A 15,020-nucleotide genomic window follows, 5' to 3' on the forward strand; every position below is an offset into this window, starting at 1 on the left:
GGGTTGGAATATCAGGCGGACTAACTTTCTACTCAGAGATGGCAACTGAGCCTTATGGCAGGACCCCGGGGTCCCATAAGCCCCCGGCTCTCGCATAAACTGCGTTGCGACGTCATTTTATGTCTGTTGAAGGTGAACAACACGGCAATCTATTCCTCTCGATGAGCTCTACACGATGCGCTAATCAAAGTTTCAAAGTTGTGTTTATGACTACGGCATTCATGCTCTCGCGCTTGGACACGACATGACAACAGCATTATCCGCGCCAGGTGGGTCGCGGCATTTATGTGCGCGGTTGGTGGAGTCGCCCAAATAAATTAATTAATTTATATTTTGACTTCCGTTTATTCGGGATCCCGGAGTCCAGCCATAAGGTTCATTATTAATGATTTAAGGACACTTTCGTGGTGCAGCGGTCAACGCACTGAACCTACAACCCAGAGGTTCACGGTTCATTACGATCTCACGGCGCGACAATTGAAACAATGAACACGTTTCCTAAATCTCTGCCTCTGTCCAGCTCGCTGCAGTGTGATTTGGCTCACCATCGTGGGCGCCACGGTGCCGATATACAGGAGATTGTGGATTCGGTCCCGACCCTGACGATGCTTGTTGTAAATTTAATGCTTGCACGTTCTCCCCATGGTCGCGTGAATTTTTCTCCGGGTTCCCTGGGTTTCTCCCTCCACAATTAGAATCGACATGCGTTTAGAGTATTTGGCTGCTATACACTTCCACGTGATAAGCCACTTCGTTGAGCTATTACTTGTGGATAGGTCGCTTCTGAAAAAAAGGGATATATAGCTCAGTGGGCCTGACCTGGTAAAAAAAGAATAATAATTGGCAGATGGTCGAACGCATTGGTGAGGTGCAGTGGCATCAGCGGCTTTGCCCACGATAACATCTTAATCTTCATCACGAACTGTTTATTCCCAACGAAGATCCCGCCGTTACCAGTCCTTACTGCTACAGACAGCAGTTCCCTCCACCACCACCTCATCCTCACCCCTCCTCACCCCTCCTCCCGCCCGGCGCGTCTCTCACCTCCCGCGTGCGATTGTCGTGGAGGAGTTCGCAGACGGACGACGTCCTCGCGGCCTCGAGGAGCACGGGCGTGGGGCCAGTGGCGTGCGGCTGGCCATGCTCGGCGCAGAGGCTACACGACGGCGGGCAGCCGCCCTTCTCCCAGCAGCTCATCTCCAGCCCCGGGATGCCCGCGCCATCCCCGGCACCACCGCCGGCCAGCCCGGAGATGTACGCCGCGAACGACGTATATTTGGGGTCGCGGCCCCGGTGCGTCTCGCCACCGGACTCGTGCATCACTTCCGGCCCCGGCAGGAGGGATGGGGGGGCGAAAGAAAAAACGGAGATTCAATCGAATTCTTTCCACAAATGGACCAATAACCTTTGCTGATCTTGGCAAGGAGCGTAAAACGTCACGCGGACTCCGGACCGCCTCGCAGCGGCGGTGGCTTTTTGGCTGGCCGTCAAACAAAGATGGTCACCATGCCGCGCGCTTTCAGATGCGCTTCTGCGGCCGTCTGGAACGCTCTTCCTTCCCATATTAGGAAGTCAATGCAGTTATGCCCTTTTAAATCATCCGAGATTGAAAATGGATTTCTTTAGAACTGCTTTTTGTGTTTTGTTTGTTGCCCTTCCGATTAGCACAAATTGCTACGTACGGCGCGAAATAAGTTCAACACGCATGCATACAATGACGATAATGGCCTCAACGGGATGGGGGGCGGTGGGGAGGGCGAAACGTCGGACGTCATTCGGAACAACACGTGCCGCATTCTGAAAAGACGGGCGTGGCGTTGCAGGAGGTGGCTCAAGTACACGCCGCTTCGCCAGCCATTGCTCCTGCGGATATGTGTGTGGGTTGTGCCTGTTACGGCTCTCTGGGAGTGTTTAGTTTTCGGGTTTGGACCGCGTGTTGTTCGTCACGGTGTCCCATCCAGCGCACGAAGCGGCACATCGGAATACCACGCAGTACAGTATGAAAACATACCAGAGAGCTGTACAGCCACAACCGCAAAAAAACAACAACGTAGGACTATCACAAATGTGTGACAGAGTGCATACTTGTAGTGTAGTTTAACAACATCTTGTAAATCGCGTGCCAAACTTGGATCGCGATGCCGGCACACGTGGCCAGACTCTTTTTTTGATCTTTAACGCTCACTGCGATGCAAACGGCGCGCACAAAATTCTTGGTTACCGCACCACGTGGCATTAACCAGGGCAGCAGGCCGCCACGACTCGAACCAACGAAACGCCCGCAAAGAAGCCGTCACGAGCGTCACACACGAGCACGCCGCGGATACGATTCGTGGCGAAAATAAACGCAGTGTCATGAAAACGAGCGACCACCTCGTGGGTGGCACAGCGAACGGCAGGGCGGGCCCGTCAACTGATGGATGGCTGCATCAGCTGATGGAGGGACAGGTGGTGGGGGCGAGCGGTAGTGGCGTACGTCACTTTACTTTTTAATGAAACAAGGTGGGCACGTAACGATGCTTTAGATGACAAACTCGGGGCCTCGCGTACGTCGCTTTTCAAGGGAGACGGGACTCAACTCACGGACGCGTGCGGTGCTCGCAGCGACGGCCGCTCCTTTTGGCTATCCGCAGCTTGACGAATGAAAACGGTGTGGGAATCACACGTGAATTAAGCATGGCGTGCAGATAAAGGCTCCCTCTTTTGATGTTGTGTAAACATTTGCGAGCGAGCGGTACGTTGCACGCGGTCCCATTACAGTTCCATGCAGCTGTATTTATGCGACGAGCCAAATGGCACGGGCACAGGCTGCAGTGGACAAAAAAATTGTATGTGGAGAGAGAAAAAAAACTGGGCCGACGTCAAACTCAAAAAATCATGAAATAATTCTAAAATATAATTATAATCCCACAGTCCCCCCCCAAGCCCGTATGAAGACACGCCGCAATTATAGATCGCAATAAATAATAATACAGCGATGTCAAAGCTTCTCCCGCAAATATCATGGCCATAAAACAAGTTGGCATGTCAAACTTTTCAGGCAAAAGTTGGCGGCGAATATTTAGGAGACATTTATTGTGCGCGCACGAACAGACTTGTACACGCACACACATATATACAGATGAGCGTGTACACACATGCAGATACATTCATACACACATACATATACAAGATAAAGACAATGATCTGTCATATAGCCTGAATCGACTTTTGGGGCAGGTGCTGCTAGCAAGTAACTATGAAGGCTGGCATGGCACACGAGGTGGTGGGTGGCCAGCACCACGCCCAGCTGGCTTTGTCTCATGAGTGGCGATGTTTACATATCGCACGAGATTCTCATTTAAGGCTGAGTCAAACTAGCGGAGGCCCAGGCCTGTTTCAGATCACCGTCACTGGTGTTGGCCATGAGCGGCAATTGAACTCAGGTCGCTGGGTTCGCAGCACAATTACATACAAACTCATGCACACACTTTTATGCAGACTCACACACGATGAGACATCGACACACTCTCTCACACACCGCCTTGCACAAGTTGTGCGGTGGTGGGGGCCGTGAGAGGGAAAGTTACATTTCAGGGGCAAGAGATGATGGCATGTGCAATTAATCAGGATGGTGGAGCGCTCCCATCCATCGCAACTGTCCTGGGCAAAGACTGATGAACTAGGCACTTAATAAAACCAACGGCTCCTGCCGTTAAATGTGAGGCGCTTCGCTCATCCTGTCTCGGAGCAACACAAGGCAATACATAATACCTGGCCTGTCCTCGTGATGGGCGGTAATGTCATTAAAGGCTGGCACCCAGGAAAGGAATGTTATTACCTGGCAGTGAATGTTATTTACAAGGTGGCTTTGGTGTCGCTTGGCCCACCACCAGGGACTGCATTATTGTCGATGCGGGCTTCACTCAAGAGTCAAAGACGGAGAGAAAAGCCCGTGCCACACGTCGTTCTGATCGGTGATCGGTCACTGATATCATCAGTTGGTCGCTGACGTCACCGTATACTGGATGGTAAAAGTGCATGAGGACTTACAATTGCTTGAACTTGCTGCTGCCTGCGGAAAAGGGGCCTCCGCTAAAAGTGAACTCTAGTTGGGTATTTGGCCTACTCTTCTACATCGACCCAGACGCGTTGGAGGAGGCAGGCGTACCCACACTTTACCTCACCACATATGATCTGCCAATCGACTTACCTGCAGTGCGCCCATTGTGATCGTTGAGCTGCATTGGGTTCCGGTTGCCGAATGAATACATTATGAGGTCGCACTCATTGTACACAAAGTGTTTGCCACAGAAGAACCACGGTACCTTGCCGATTTCTTCACGGAGTATAAACCATCATGCAAACTCCGGTCGACCTCGCAGCGGCTTTTGGCTGACCATCAAACAAAGACGGTCACCGCATCGCGACGCTTTCAGAGGCCGTCTGGAACACTCTTCCTTCCGATATTGAGAAGCCACTGGAGCTTTGCACTTTTAAATAATCTCGGTTGAAAACGAATTTCTTTAGAACTGCCTTTTCGTGTTTCGTTTGCTGTCCCTCAGCCGCACCTCCGATGAGCACGGTAGGCTACGTGCAGTGCGAAAGAAGTTCAACGTACATACAAACAACCATTGACACCAAAGGGTGGGCAGAGGTGGTGGCGGCAGAGCGGAGAAGTTCGCGGTGGGGGGATTAAGAAACATGCCCCGTTCTTCCGACTGCCGCACCAGCAGATGGAACTGAACCCGCGACCTCTGCACCCGCAAAAGCAGTGCACCGCTAAACATTGCGGCTCCTTGAATCAATGTAATATCGATGACGTAACGCCAACAGGGGATTAAATATCAATGCGATGTTCTTATATTGTCTTTTGCTTTTAATATATTTTTCTCCCCCCCCCTGTATCCCCCTTCCCCCGGTGTTCCGACTAGTGTCGGTTACAGGACGTAGCTCCTTTGTAAAGGGCCCACCACTAGATAACAACATGGATTTCACATCCTGTTGGGAGCACAACAGATGTGAAACTTTACACCCGCATCACACTAAATGACACGGTTACATCACCCCGCGACGTGCAGGTGTGCCCCCCCCCCCCCCCCACCGAAACCAGGAACGCCGAAACGTCAATCCGGCCGTGTTATATTACAAGGGCAAATATACAAGCTCTGCACGAATGTTTTAATTCCGAAACGAGAAATTTGATTAACGTCTGGCGTTGGCCCGCTGGGAAACGCTCATCTCAGTCATTCACACCGACCCAACGCATCTGCAGCCAAGACCAACATACAAGGCCCTTCCTTATTCGTTATCTCATCTCACTCTACTCCACTCTGCTCAATCTGCTACCTGTCCCGTCTTATGTCACTCCAATTCCCATCCTGCACTCTCCTACCTCTGCCCTCCACACACGTTCCTACCAATCTCCTCTTATCTCACTCTACTCTCCCTCTGCACACTCTCTCTCTGCTCCAGCAACCACAGCTTTGTATGGAATACCCCATTCAACCTCCATCGTGGAAGGTCGTTCATCTCTTCGACCGCCCCGATATTCTCGAACTCCCTTGCCTCCCAAACATCCGTGTTGTCGACTCCGTGTCCCTCTCGAAGGCCAATCACAATCCCATCTCTTCGAATTGACCTTTGCTTACGTATGTCTGACTGACGCTTTTCTATCAAATAAATACGTCCACTGTTTCTGTACGGTCGCCATGGTGGCGAGATGTTGACTGCTGTGACAGATATACAGGAGGTCATGGGTTCGATTCCGAACCTGACGATGCCTGCTGTATATTTGGAGTTTGTATGTTGTCCCCGTGGTCGCGTGGATTTTTCTCCTGGATGAAAATCCACTTCGTTGAGCTATCACTTGTGGCCCGATCTCTTCTGAGAATTATTTTTTGCTATATATATCGGTGTTCCTTACCTGGTAAAATTACAAAAATAGTTTAGTTTAAATATTTTTAGTCCTGAGATGCATTTGCACTTCGACAGAATGTAAATCCAAATTGTCACTGCATTGAATACAATTTTGCTTCCTACAAAATGGTACAGATGGAAGAGAGCTGTGAAGACACGCGGGGACATAAAGGGAGATTTGTACCAGAGTGTCAAAAGCTACTTCAGTTTAGACACGTGACAAAACATTTGGGATTGTAGACAAAGCAACACAATGTCCCCTTCTCCCTGACGTAATGGCCAGCCCACAGGACTTGCAACTCAGAGGCTCCCCAGTTCGAGTCCATCTCCTGGCGTGGCAGTTGAAATGGTGACAATTTTATTTCCTCTGTCCACCCGCCGTAACGACAGTTAATCGACTGGCAGGTTGCGTGTGGTAATGGGTAAAACGTGGGCACTCTAAACTCTTCGACCGAGAGTGTGCCGTTAGTGCCCAAGCATGCAACGGAGTCTCGGCATATCAATGGCAAAGACCAGGCCACAGAAACCCTCCAGGAAGAGTTCTCTGGAGCTCTACGTTTTGCATGTTGAGCTTCTTTCGCACCGCACGTAGAGCCAACCCTGCCAATCGCGAGGTGCGGTTAGCTGCCTCGAGCAGTGATGCAGGGACGCACTTGCAAGGCCTGCACCTTTAACCCCCCTCACTCATCACGGGCGTGCGCGACAATGAGAGACGACGGCGTGCGACAAATCAATGGCAGTTTAGCCGTCGGCGGACGGCACTGCCGCTTCTCCCCGCGCCTTTCGGCTAATGTCACCTGCGCTGGGCGGCATCTGTGAGGATTTACCGTCTTGGACGCAGTGGCCCCCGGTCGCGTCCCCCCTCCCCACGCCAAAGCCCGACAGCCACGCCGCGCACCCCGCCTCGCTCGCACACCTCACCCCATGCGACCCTCTCGGTCTGGCGTCTTCTCTTCCTCCCTCCACTCCTTCCCCTTCTTTGCCTCCCTCTTTCACTCCCTCTTTCTCTCCCTTACTCCACTCTGTCCACTCCCTCCATCCACTCACTCCCTCCACTCCCTTCCTCTATCTCCCTCCTCCACTCCCTCCATCCACTCCCTCTCTCCCTCAATCCACTCCTTCCCCTCTCTCCCTCCATCCACTCCCTCCACTCCCGCTCCCTCCCTCCACTCCCTCCATCCACTCCATCTCTCCCTCCATCCACTCCCTCCCTCCCTCTCTCCATCCACTCCCTCTCTGCATCCACTCCCTCCTCCACTCCACTCTCTCCCTCCCTCCATCCACTCCTTCCCCTCCCCTCCCTGCCACCACTCCCTCCCCCCAGCTTCTCTCCCCGAGATTGATGCCGCGCGGCGCGCGCCGAGGATGACATCATCTCCCTGAAAACAAAAAAAAAGTCAAAGTCAGCGTCGATAAACAACAAAAAAAAGCCACCGCCCGCCTCGGCAGCGCTGCGGTCTCCGGGCGCGCCGAGGGGCCCCGGGGCCCCTCCATCGCTCGGCCCCGCGCGGTGAACGCCGATAGCGGCGTCCAATCGAGAAAATTGCGTCGTTCTGCCACGCGTCGCTCAGTCCGGGAAGCGTCCAACTCCGTGCCATTGCTTTCGGGGCTGCTTTGTTGATGCGTTCGGCTCGTTGTCCTTCGGCCGCGCCTCCTGTGAGCGCGGGTGGTCCGCGTACGGTGCGAAAGAAGTTCGACGTACAGAGTGTCTCTTCCCCTTGTTCGCCCTCTCGTTCTCATTTCTCTCCCACGGTTTGCGTCTCCGCAGTCGAACGCGAAGCTCACACTGTTCAAAGCTTAGCTTTGTGGTGTGTTGACTCAGCCCATCATCTCTCCTGGGATCGTTAAAATTAGTACTACTTTGTGGGGGCAGTCAACAGCGGTTGTCCAACGGACAGTCTTTTCCCCGCCATTAGAATGTGGAATTTACATCAATGCCTCCTAACTGCAAAAGAACCGGGAGATGAGCACTGCCTCTCAATGCTCTTTTGAGCAGAAAATCACCGTGACCCTTGAATTGTGCCGATGGGTCTTGGTGCATCCGTCGATTCTCGACGCGTCAATGTCTTTTTTTATTTTCTTCGAATACAGATGGGCTATCAGAGTACTGAATTTAAGTGGTCGAATCGTCTACCAACGATTGGTGACATTTCACACGAAATCATGGCGGGACCCCGGGGTCCCACCATGAGGTTCATTTGCCGATGCTCGAAGCGACAGTTTAGTCAAACGAAGTGCAAAAAACCCACAAAAATCCAATTATGATGCTCAGGATAAGAGTTTCCATTGCAAAATTTGTGCTCATTCCTATGTAATTCTGACCGCACTACAGGCATCACGTCAGAAGCTAAAGAAATTCGTCACAGGGATGCAACTCAAAAAAACGCCACACTTTTAGTATTTGCCAGTGCATGCCCCTAGATGCCTACAGATCTACTGAAATCGGCCACGACACAGTGCACTAATCACAGAGCACTAATCAACATGTTGATTCAGAGATGACCGGAAGAATTGCCCACATTACGAAAGACATGGATGGTAGATCTACAAAGTAGCTCAAGGTGCTGGGGCGCAGCAGGGCTCATCAAAGATGTGAACCAAACTGTGAAGTGAAACGCAGGCAATGGGTAATTCACGCGATTTGTTAAATTGACAATGGATTCGTTTTTAAAGAGCTTTCCAGCGACTGAGAAGCAACTGGAGCATTGAGAAAGTGCTCAACTCCTGCACGCGTTCAAATTAATGTTGATCGCTCGGCGCGAGGTGCACAAGCCCACCCTGTGGGGAAGTTAGTTTTGACGAGGCTAAACTACGCGCTTTTCTGGCCCGGGATATTGCGGCGTATCGCGTTCGCGCGCAAAAATGACACAAAACAAGGAAACCCGTAAAAACAAGTTTTCCACTATAAATCATTTATATGCGTGGCGGCTAGAGTCTTCTCGTCCTCTGGCTTGAGATGGCTGCCACCTATGGGTCAGATGATTGTCTGCCAGTATTAAGCAATTGGTAATTAAATATTTAATTTGTTTTCCCTAAACAGTGTAAAATTTTGGGAATTTTTTTCAGGAACATTAATTGTCTCGCACAACGAGTCTGTGTGGAAAATGTCAGCTCAATTGGATCACGGGAAGTGGGTTAAAAAACGACCGAAAGATTTGCACGGTCGTAAGCAAGCAAGCAAGCACGCAAGCAAGCAAGCATGCAAGCAAGCAAGCGAACTTAATATAAAGGATTTAAAAATAAAGTGGCTCCCCTATCCCCCCACCCCCTGCTGTTTGGAGTTAAAGAGAGACCCATGGAAGAAGACGTTTATTCTTCTCAAGGCTTCGTTTGGCACGAGAGAGATTTACACTGGTCAACCAAAAAAAAATTCTGGCCTGGACTTTTGCAGCTGTTTTAGACTAATTTCAGGGTGCTGATTCCAAATCTGATCTCAGATTTGCTCTATCACATCTCATTTTTATGCTATCGGCATACCCAATTTTCATTGATTTTACCCGAAATAAACTCTGTCACTTATGATTACAAGTTGTTGCGAGTCAGTGACTGGTTTAGTGTTAAAATATGGTGCTGTATTTTTAGGATAGCGTGTTTATAATATCATTTTATGTAGATATCCACATTTATTTAATATTTTTCTTCTGCAGTTTTTATTGAAAATGCAATATTTGATATCTCAAAAACCTGATGTGATAGACAAAAACTGGAATCAGCACCCCAGCATTACCTTAAAACCGTTGGAATACCTTACGCCAGAAAAAGTGTGTTGACCAGTGTTATCTTTACTTGAAACGAGCTCAATGGGTGAGGAATTAATCAAGGGGGCTGCCACACATGGCAACGTGTGTGTGTGTGGTTCTCAGATGCGTGTGGGGGGCGGTGGTGCAGCGGTTAGCGAACTACGCTACGAACCCCCGGGCCACCCGACTTCAAATCCGCTCACGACCACCAACACGAGTGAAAATTATCTCAACTGGTCCTAGGCATCCCCCTGGATTGACTCGGCTCTCAAATGAGTACCCAATTGGTTGTGTAAACACCGCCACTTAGGAGACAAGAGGTGGCCGGGCATGGTGCTGGCCACCCACTTCCTCGTGTGCCGTGCCGGCCTTCATCGGTGCTCGCTTACAGAACTTGCCCCAACAGTCTGTTTAAGGCTACACAGGTGAACTTTGTCTTTGTCTCAGCTGCCTTCAAGCAACCACCAGTGCATTACAATAGACGAGCCAATCAACTGGGGCAATTTTAGGGCAATTGTCGCCGGCATTTGTCAGTGGCGATGATTGCCGCAGAATTTCCCATTGTCAACATTTACTTCCACGGTGGCGTCACGGTGGCCAGATGTTAATTACCTCCCCTGGTATACAGGAGGTCGTGGGTTCGATCCCCACACTGACGCCTGTTGCATATTTAGAGTTTGCATGTTCTCCCCACGGTCGCGTGGAAGACAAATGAAAATCCTTATGGTTGTTGAGCAATGCAAAGCTCGTATTGTACATATTCTGTTGACCGAGTGGCTGGTAATATTGGATTAAATAAAGCTAGAAGATTAAGTTGGTTAGGACAACTGCATCAAATGTGGATGAGAACAGAATTAATCGTCAGGCAGGCAATGCACCGAAATGTAAAGATACAACGGAAAGAATAAAGAGCAAAAAGAGAGAAATGCATAAATTCCTATATTGTAATTATAATCTTGATATAATCCATATTGCACTTAAACGTGCCAAACATGTCTGACAGTGCAAAAAAAAACAGCTAATGCATGTACACTTGGATAACTATTGGGTATGAAGGATTGAAATGCAATTGGAAGAGCATGGGAAGACTTGGCTCAGCTTGGCCGAAAACTGGAAACTGGTGATGCTGTGTTGCCCCATGTGCCCTCCGGAACGTAATCGGCTGCAACTGCTTTGTCCACATCTGAGCCAGAAGTTGCTCAACATGTGCGTGTCTGGCCACACCCCTTACAGCAGAGCCCCACCCCTTCCCTGGTTAGTTCCAACCCCAACAGACCAAAATCGGGATTGAAACGACCAAGCAAATGCGTCACACAGTGATGGAATACGTTGCTAAAAATCGCCGAGCAGATTCATTGTTGGAAGGTGGAGTCTGTCCCTACTCAAAGCCACCCTGGTTCGAGAAACTTCCCGCAACTGATTTCAGAGACGTCCGCATACAAATGATTCAGTTGCATGCAACCAAGTTGCGCAAACCAATCACTCAGGTGTAGACTTACGTTACAGGTAAAGACCTCACCTCATTTAGCTGATTCCCTGCGCCGAACGTGTGCCCACTTTGGCTGACTCAGGAAAGTCGAGCCCTGTATCAGGCAAGAGGCAGTGGTGCTGCCACTTGGACAAAGAAGGAGTTGTGATGGAATGCAGGCACTATTTCAAAGTCGGACCGTTGTGATTTATAATGTAACTGGATCGAGCTTTTGGCTACTTTCAGGAATTATTACGATGGCAGAGCGTTTTATAATTTCGAGGCGATCTTCAATCTGTAACTTAGTGGAACAAGTGTCGTTGGAGATGAGTGCATTAACTGTATCATCGTAATCATATTTTAATATTCTACGCTCGAACTAATTAAAATCAGTGTATACGAGTACAACATAATCAATGCTTACATTACGTATGCATCCTACTTTAAATCAATCAATCAATGCTTTCTTTACACCTACGGTATAATCAGTGCGTTTGACATCAGCAACGAAACACTTTTATAGTGATAGGTTTTTACCCTTTTAACTGGTACAAAAACTGACACCTTTATATAAGGCATCATGTCTGCAATAACCACGACACAAGCAGTCAAAATGCAAAAAAAAGAAACAACTCTGATAATGAAAATGATATGCACTGTCCTTGAAGTTGATTGGTCCACACCCGAGACAGCTTTTCTTAGAGCCTAGTCTCCATTGGTGTTGGACCAGATGACGCCAAAAGGCGTACATTTTTGTTTGCATTTTGACTGCTTGTGTTGTGGCTATTGCAAACATGATGCCTTGTATAAAGTTGTCAGTTTTTGTACCAGTTGAAAGGGTAAAAACCCATCACTATATTTTGCCACTGGTAAAGGAGGTCTCATAGTGTGAAACACTTTTCATCAACAATCGTGCTTCAAGACATCAATGGGGTGTTTACAAGCATGTGGAGAAACCCCACACATGCCAAGGGGGCAGCACTCGACGCCACACAGATGGAACAGGTTGGAGCCCACATTTTTTGCCGCATTTCCATCTCCTGGCAAGCTGGGGGGGGGGGGGGGTACGCGGCTCCAATCCTCGGCGCCCGCGGGAAAAGGGAATTTCGCCATCGTTTGTCGAGATCCACTGACGCTCGCCCTCCACAGGGCTCGACTACAAGGAGGCAATGCGTTCGGTCACCACCGCCTGGCCCAATCGATGAATCAATGGCACCGTTAAACCCGCGGTGTCGCGCCGCAGCGCTTAACGTCGGTAATGAAACGGTGATCGGTCCGCGGTAGAGGCGGGGGATTTAGATTTTTGTGGTTAAAGTTGCCAGATGTTACAACTATCGATGAGAACACAGAAGGCCCATCGACACGGATGCTTAATATGCACGGAAACAAATTAAAAGAGTGAATGTATAACGTTTGCAAATGCACTTTATATCTAGGCAGAGGAAAAACTAAATCCAGTTGCGGAGGTGCAGCGCCGTAATTTATTTAAATGGCTACATTTGTCGGAGAAGGTTATAAGGACAACCCATTAATTACGGTTTGATGGTCATGGGAAGTACATCTACACGAGGGCTGGTGGCACAGCACAGTATACCACATTTGTGAAGTTTAGTCGGAAGCTTTGAGCCAATTCCTTCGTACCCAGCATCAATAGCCTATGCCATCTCACGGTCACACATGCGACCCTCACGAACTCACCGTGATCATCAGAAGCATCCGACTTTATTTTTTAATAATCAACAACAAAAAACCTTCAACAACACAATATTTGTGTAACTCCAAGTGCCTGCTCTCTGTGCATGATGACCAGATTGGATAGTCTGCCAAGATTACACTCAGGTCTAATGTAAATTTAATCAGAGCACAAACACAACAATCACGAATGAAATATTAATACGTGCACATTAGCCAGTGCATTGTGAATGTCTCGTAATAATAAACAGCTGTAAATTAACTCCTTCGAAACGCAGAATAAGCAAAAGCTTGGCGATCCAAGCAGCTAAGAAGGGCCTGGTGATTTAAGTTGGGGGAGGAATAGGCATGCATCAAAGATCTCCTGAGTAAATCCATATTTGTTTCATCAGACAGTCTTGTATCACTACATCTCACTAAACATCTCTCGTTCACCTCCACATCTCTTTACCTGGTTTCGACATCTTATCTCACTCGATCTGCAAGCCACATCTCTCCCATCATCTACACCGGCTATGTTTTCAATCATCGTCTCTCGGCATCCCCAACATCGTTCACCTCGACATCTCTGTACCTGGTGTCTAAATCTTAACTCACTCCATCTGATAGCCACATCGCTCCTGTCACCTACACCGGCTCTGTCTTCAATCAACGTCTCTCGGCATCCCCAACACCGTTCACCTCCACATCTCTGTACCTGGTGTCTACATCTTAACTCACTCCATCTGTGAGCCACATCTCTTCTGTCACATAATTGTCAACCTTCTAATTGTCATTTAAGGAGAGTTCATGACATGAAAATGGAGTTGATACATTGCATAGGGCCCCCAATAGGTTTGCGCTACTACTGCTGTTAGTTACCCACTGACAGGGCTTTGCAACAGAAATATTTTGCCCAAACATCAGCGTAACTCTTTAGCGAAAAAGCCAACAAACCAAGGGTACGAATATATAAAAGTGTGAATGTGTGAGATTAATTTGATTAAAACAACACAATATGGATTATATATATTCTTGGTTCTTTCGGTAAAGGCACGTAGAAGGGAAATAATAAAATAATAAAAATATAAAACAACAAAATTCTCAGTGGCGTTTTTTTTCTTCGTTAAGAAAAAAAACCGCCACTTTTTTCAAATTTTCTTGCTGTGGATTTCACACCTGATGATTGCTTGTGTTGCAGTCGAAACGTCGTGATAATTTTATTGTTTTATATTCGTTTTATTTTATTATTTCCCTTCTACGTGACTTTACCGAAAGAACCAAGAATACGAGTCCCTGCAGTCACGAAAGCTTTAAATATAAAAAATATGGAATACGTTTACATCAAACCCCCACACACACGTGTAAAAAAGATTTAACAACACATATTTGGACCATCTTATTTGACAGGTACTATTCTACTTTACCGAGTGTTGACATCCCCAGCGTTTAACAGTACTCTCCTTTTGTATTTGGATTGTCAACCAACACCGGGTAAAATAACAACATGTGCACCTATTCTAGATTTGAAGCTTTCGTGACTGCAATGATTCATATTCTCAGGTTTTTTCGGTAAAGTCACGTAGGTAAAACATTAAAAGTAATGAAAGTAAAATAAAACAAAACAAAAATAAAGTTTTTTTTTTTTATAAAAAAAATTATGAATGAATGGAACGTGTTGGGGGGGTGGGCGGGGCTAAAAGAGAACAATAGGTGCACATGTAGTTGTAGGTGTTGGTTGACAATAGGTGCACATTTCCAGGTTTTTTCGGTAAAGTCACGTAGGTAAAACATTAAAAGTAATGAAAGTAAAATAAAACAAAACAAAAATAAAGTTTTTTTTTTTTTATAAAAAAAATTATTTTTGTTTTGTTTTATTTTACTTTCATTACTTTTAATGTTTTACCTACGTGACTTTACCGAAAAAACCTGGAAATGTGCACCTATTGTCAACCAACACCTACAACTACATGTGCACCTATTGTTCTCTTTTAGCCCCGCCCACCCCCCCAACACGTTCCATTCATTGGCTACCACATTCAGATAAGCCCCTCCCCCCCCTCCCCCTTAACTTGTATTTAAGAACTTGTCTCTTGGAATTTTGCCTCACTTGATACAGTAAATCTAGCTGTGACGGTCCCACCTGATGACGGAGACTTGTGTTGCCTCCGAAACGTCGTGATTTATTATTTTATTTCTATTATTATTTCTATTATTTATTTTTTATTTTGATCTATGTGACT

The 15,020-nt window shown here is 47.8% G+C and overlaps 1 protein-coding gene across 3 annotated transcripts in view; it reads right to left on the reverse strand.

Moving 5' to 3' along the window:
• Positions 1–15,020, reverse strand: part of LOC144948497 (astrotactin-2-like) — a 469,552-nt gene that overhangs the window by 43,625 nt on the left and 410,907 nt on the right. For all 3 annotated transcript variants that reach the window (XM_078878014.1, XM_078878013.1, XM_078878015.1), the window contains one exon: positions 1,045–1,322. In XM_078878014.1, coding sequence (XP_078734140.1) covers positions 1,045–1,322 — 278 coding nt within the window. The remainder of the gene's footprint in view (positions 1–1,044; positions 1,323–15,020) is intronic.

This window comes from Lampetra fluviatilis, chromosome 49, assembly GCF_964198595.1.
Source record: "Lampetra fluviatilis chromosome 49, kcLamFluv1.1, whole genome shotgun sequence".
Taxonomy (NCBI): Eukaryota; Metazoa; Chordata; class Hyperoartia; order Petromyzontiformes; family Petromyzontidae; genus Lampetra; species Lampetra fluviatilis.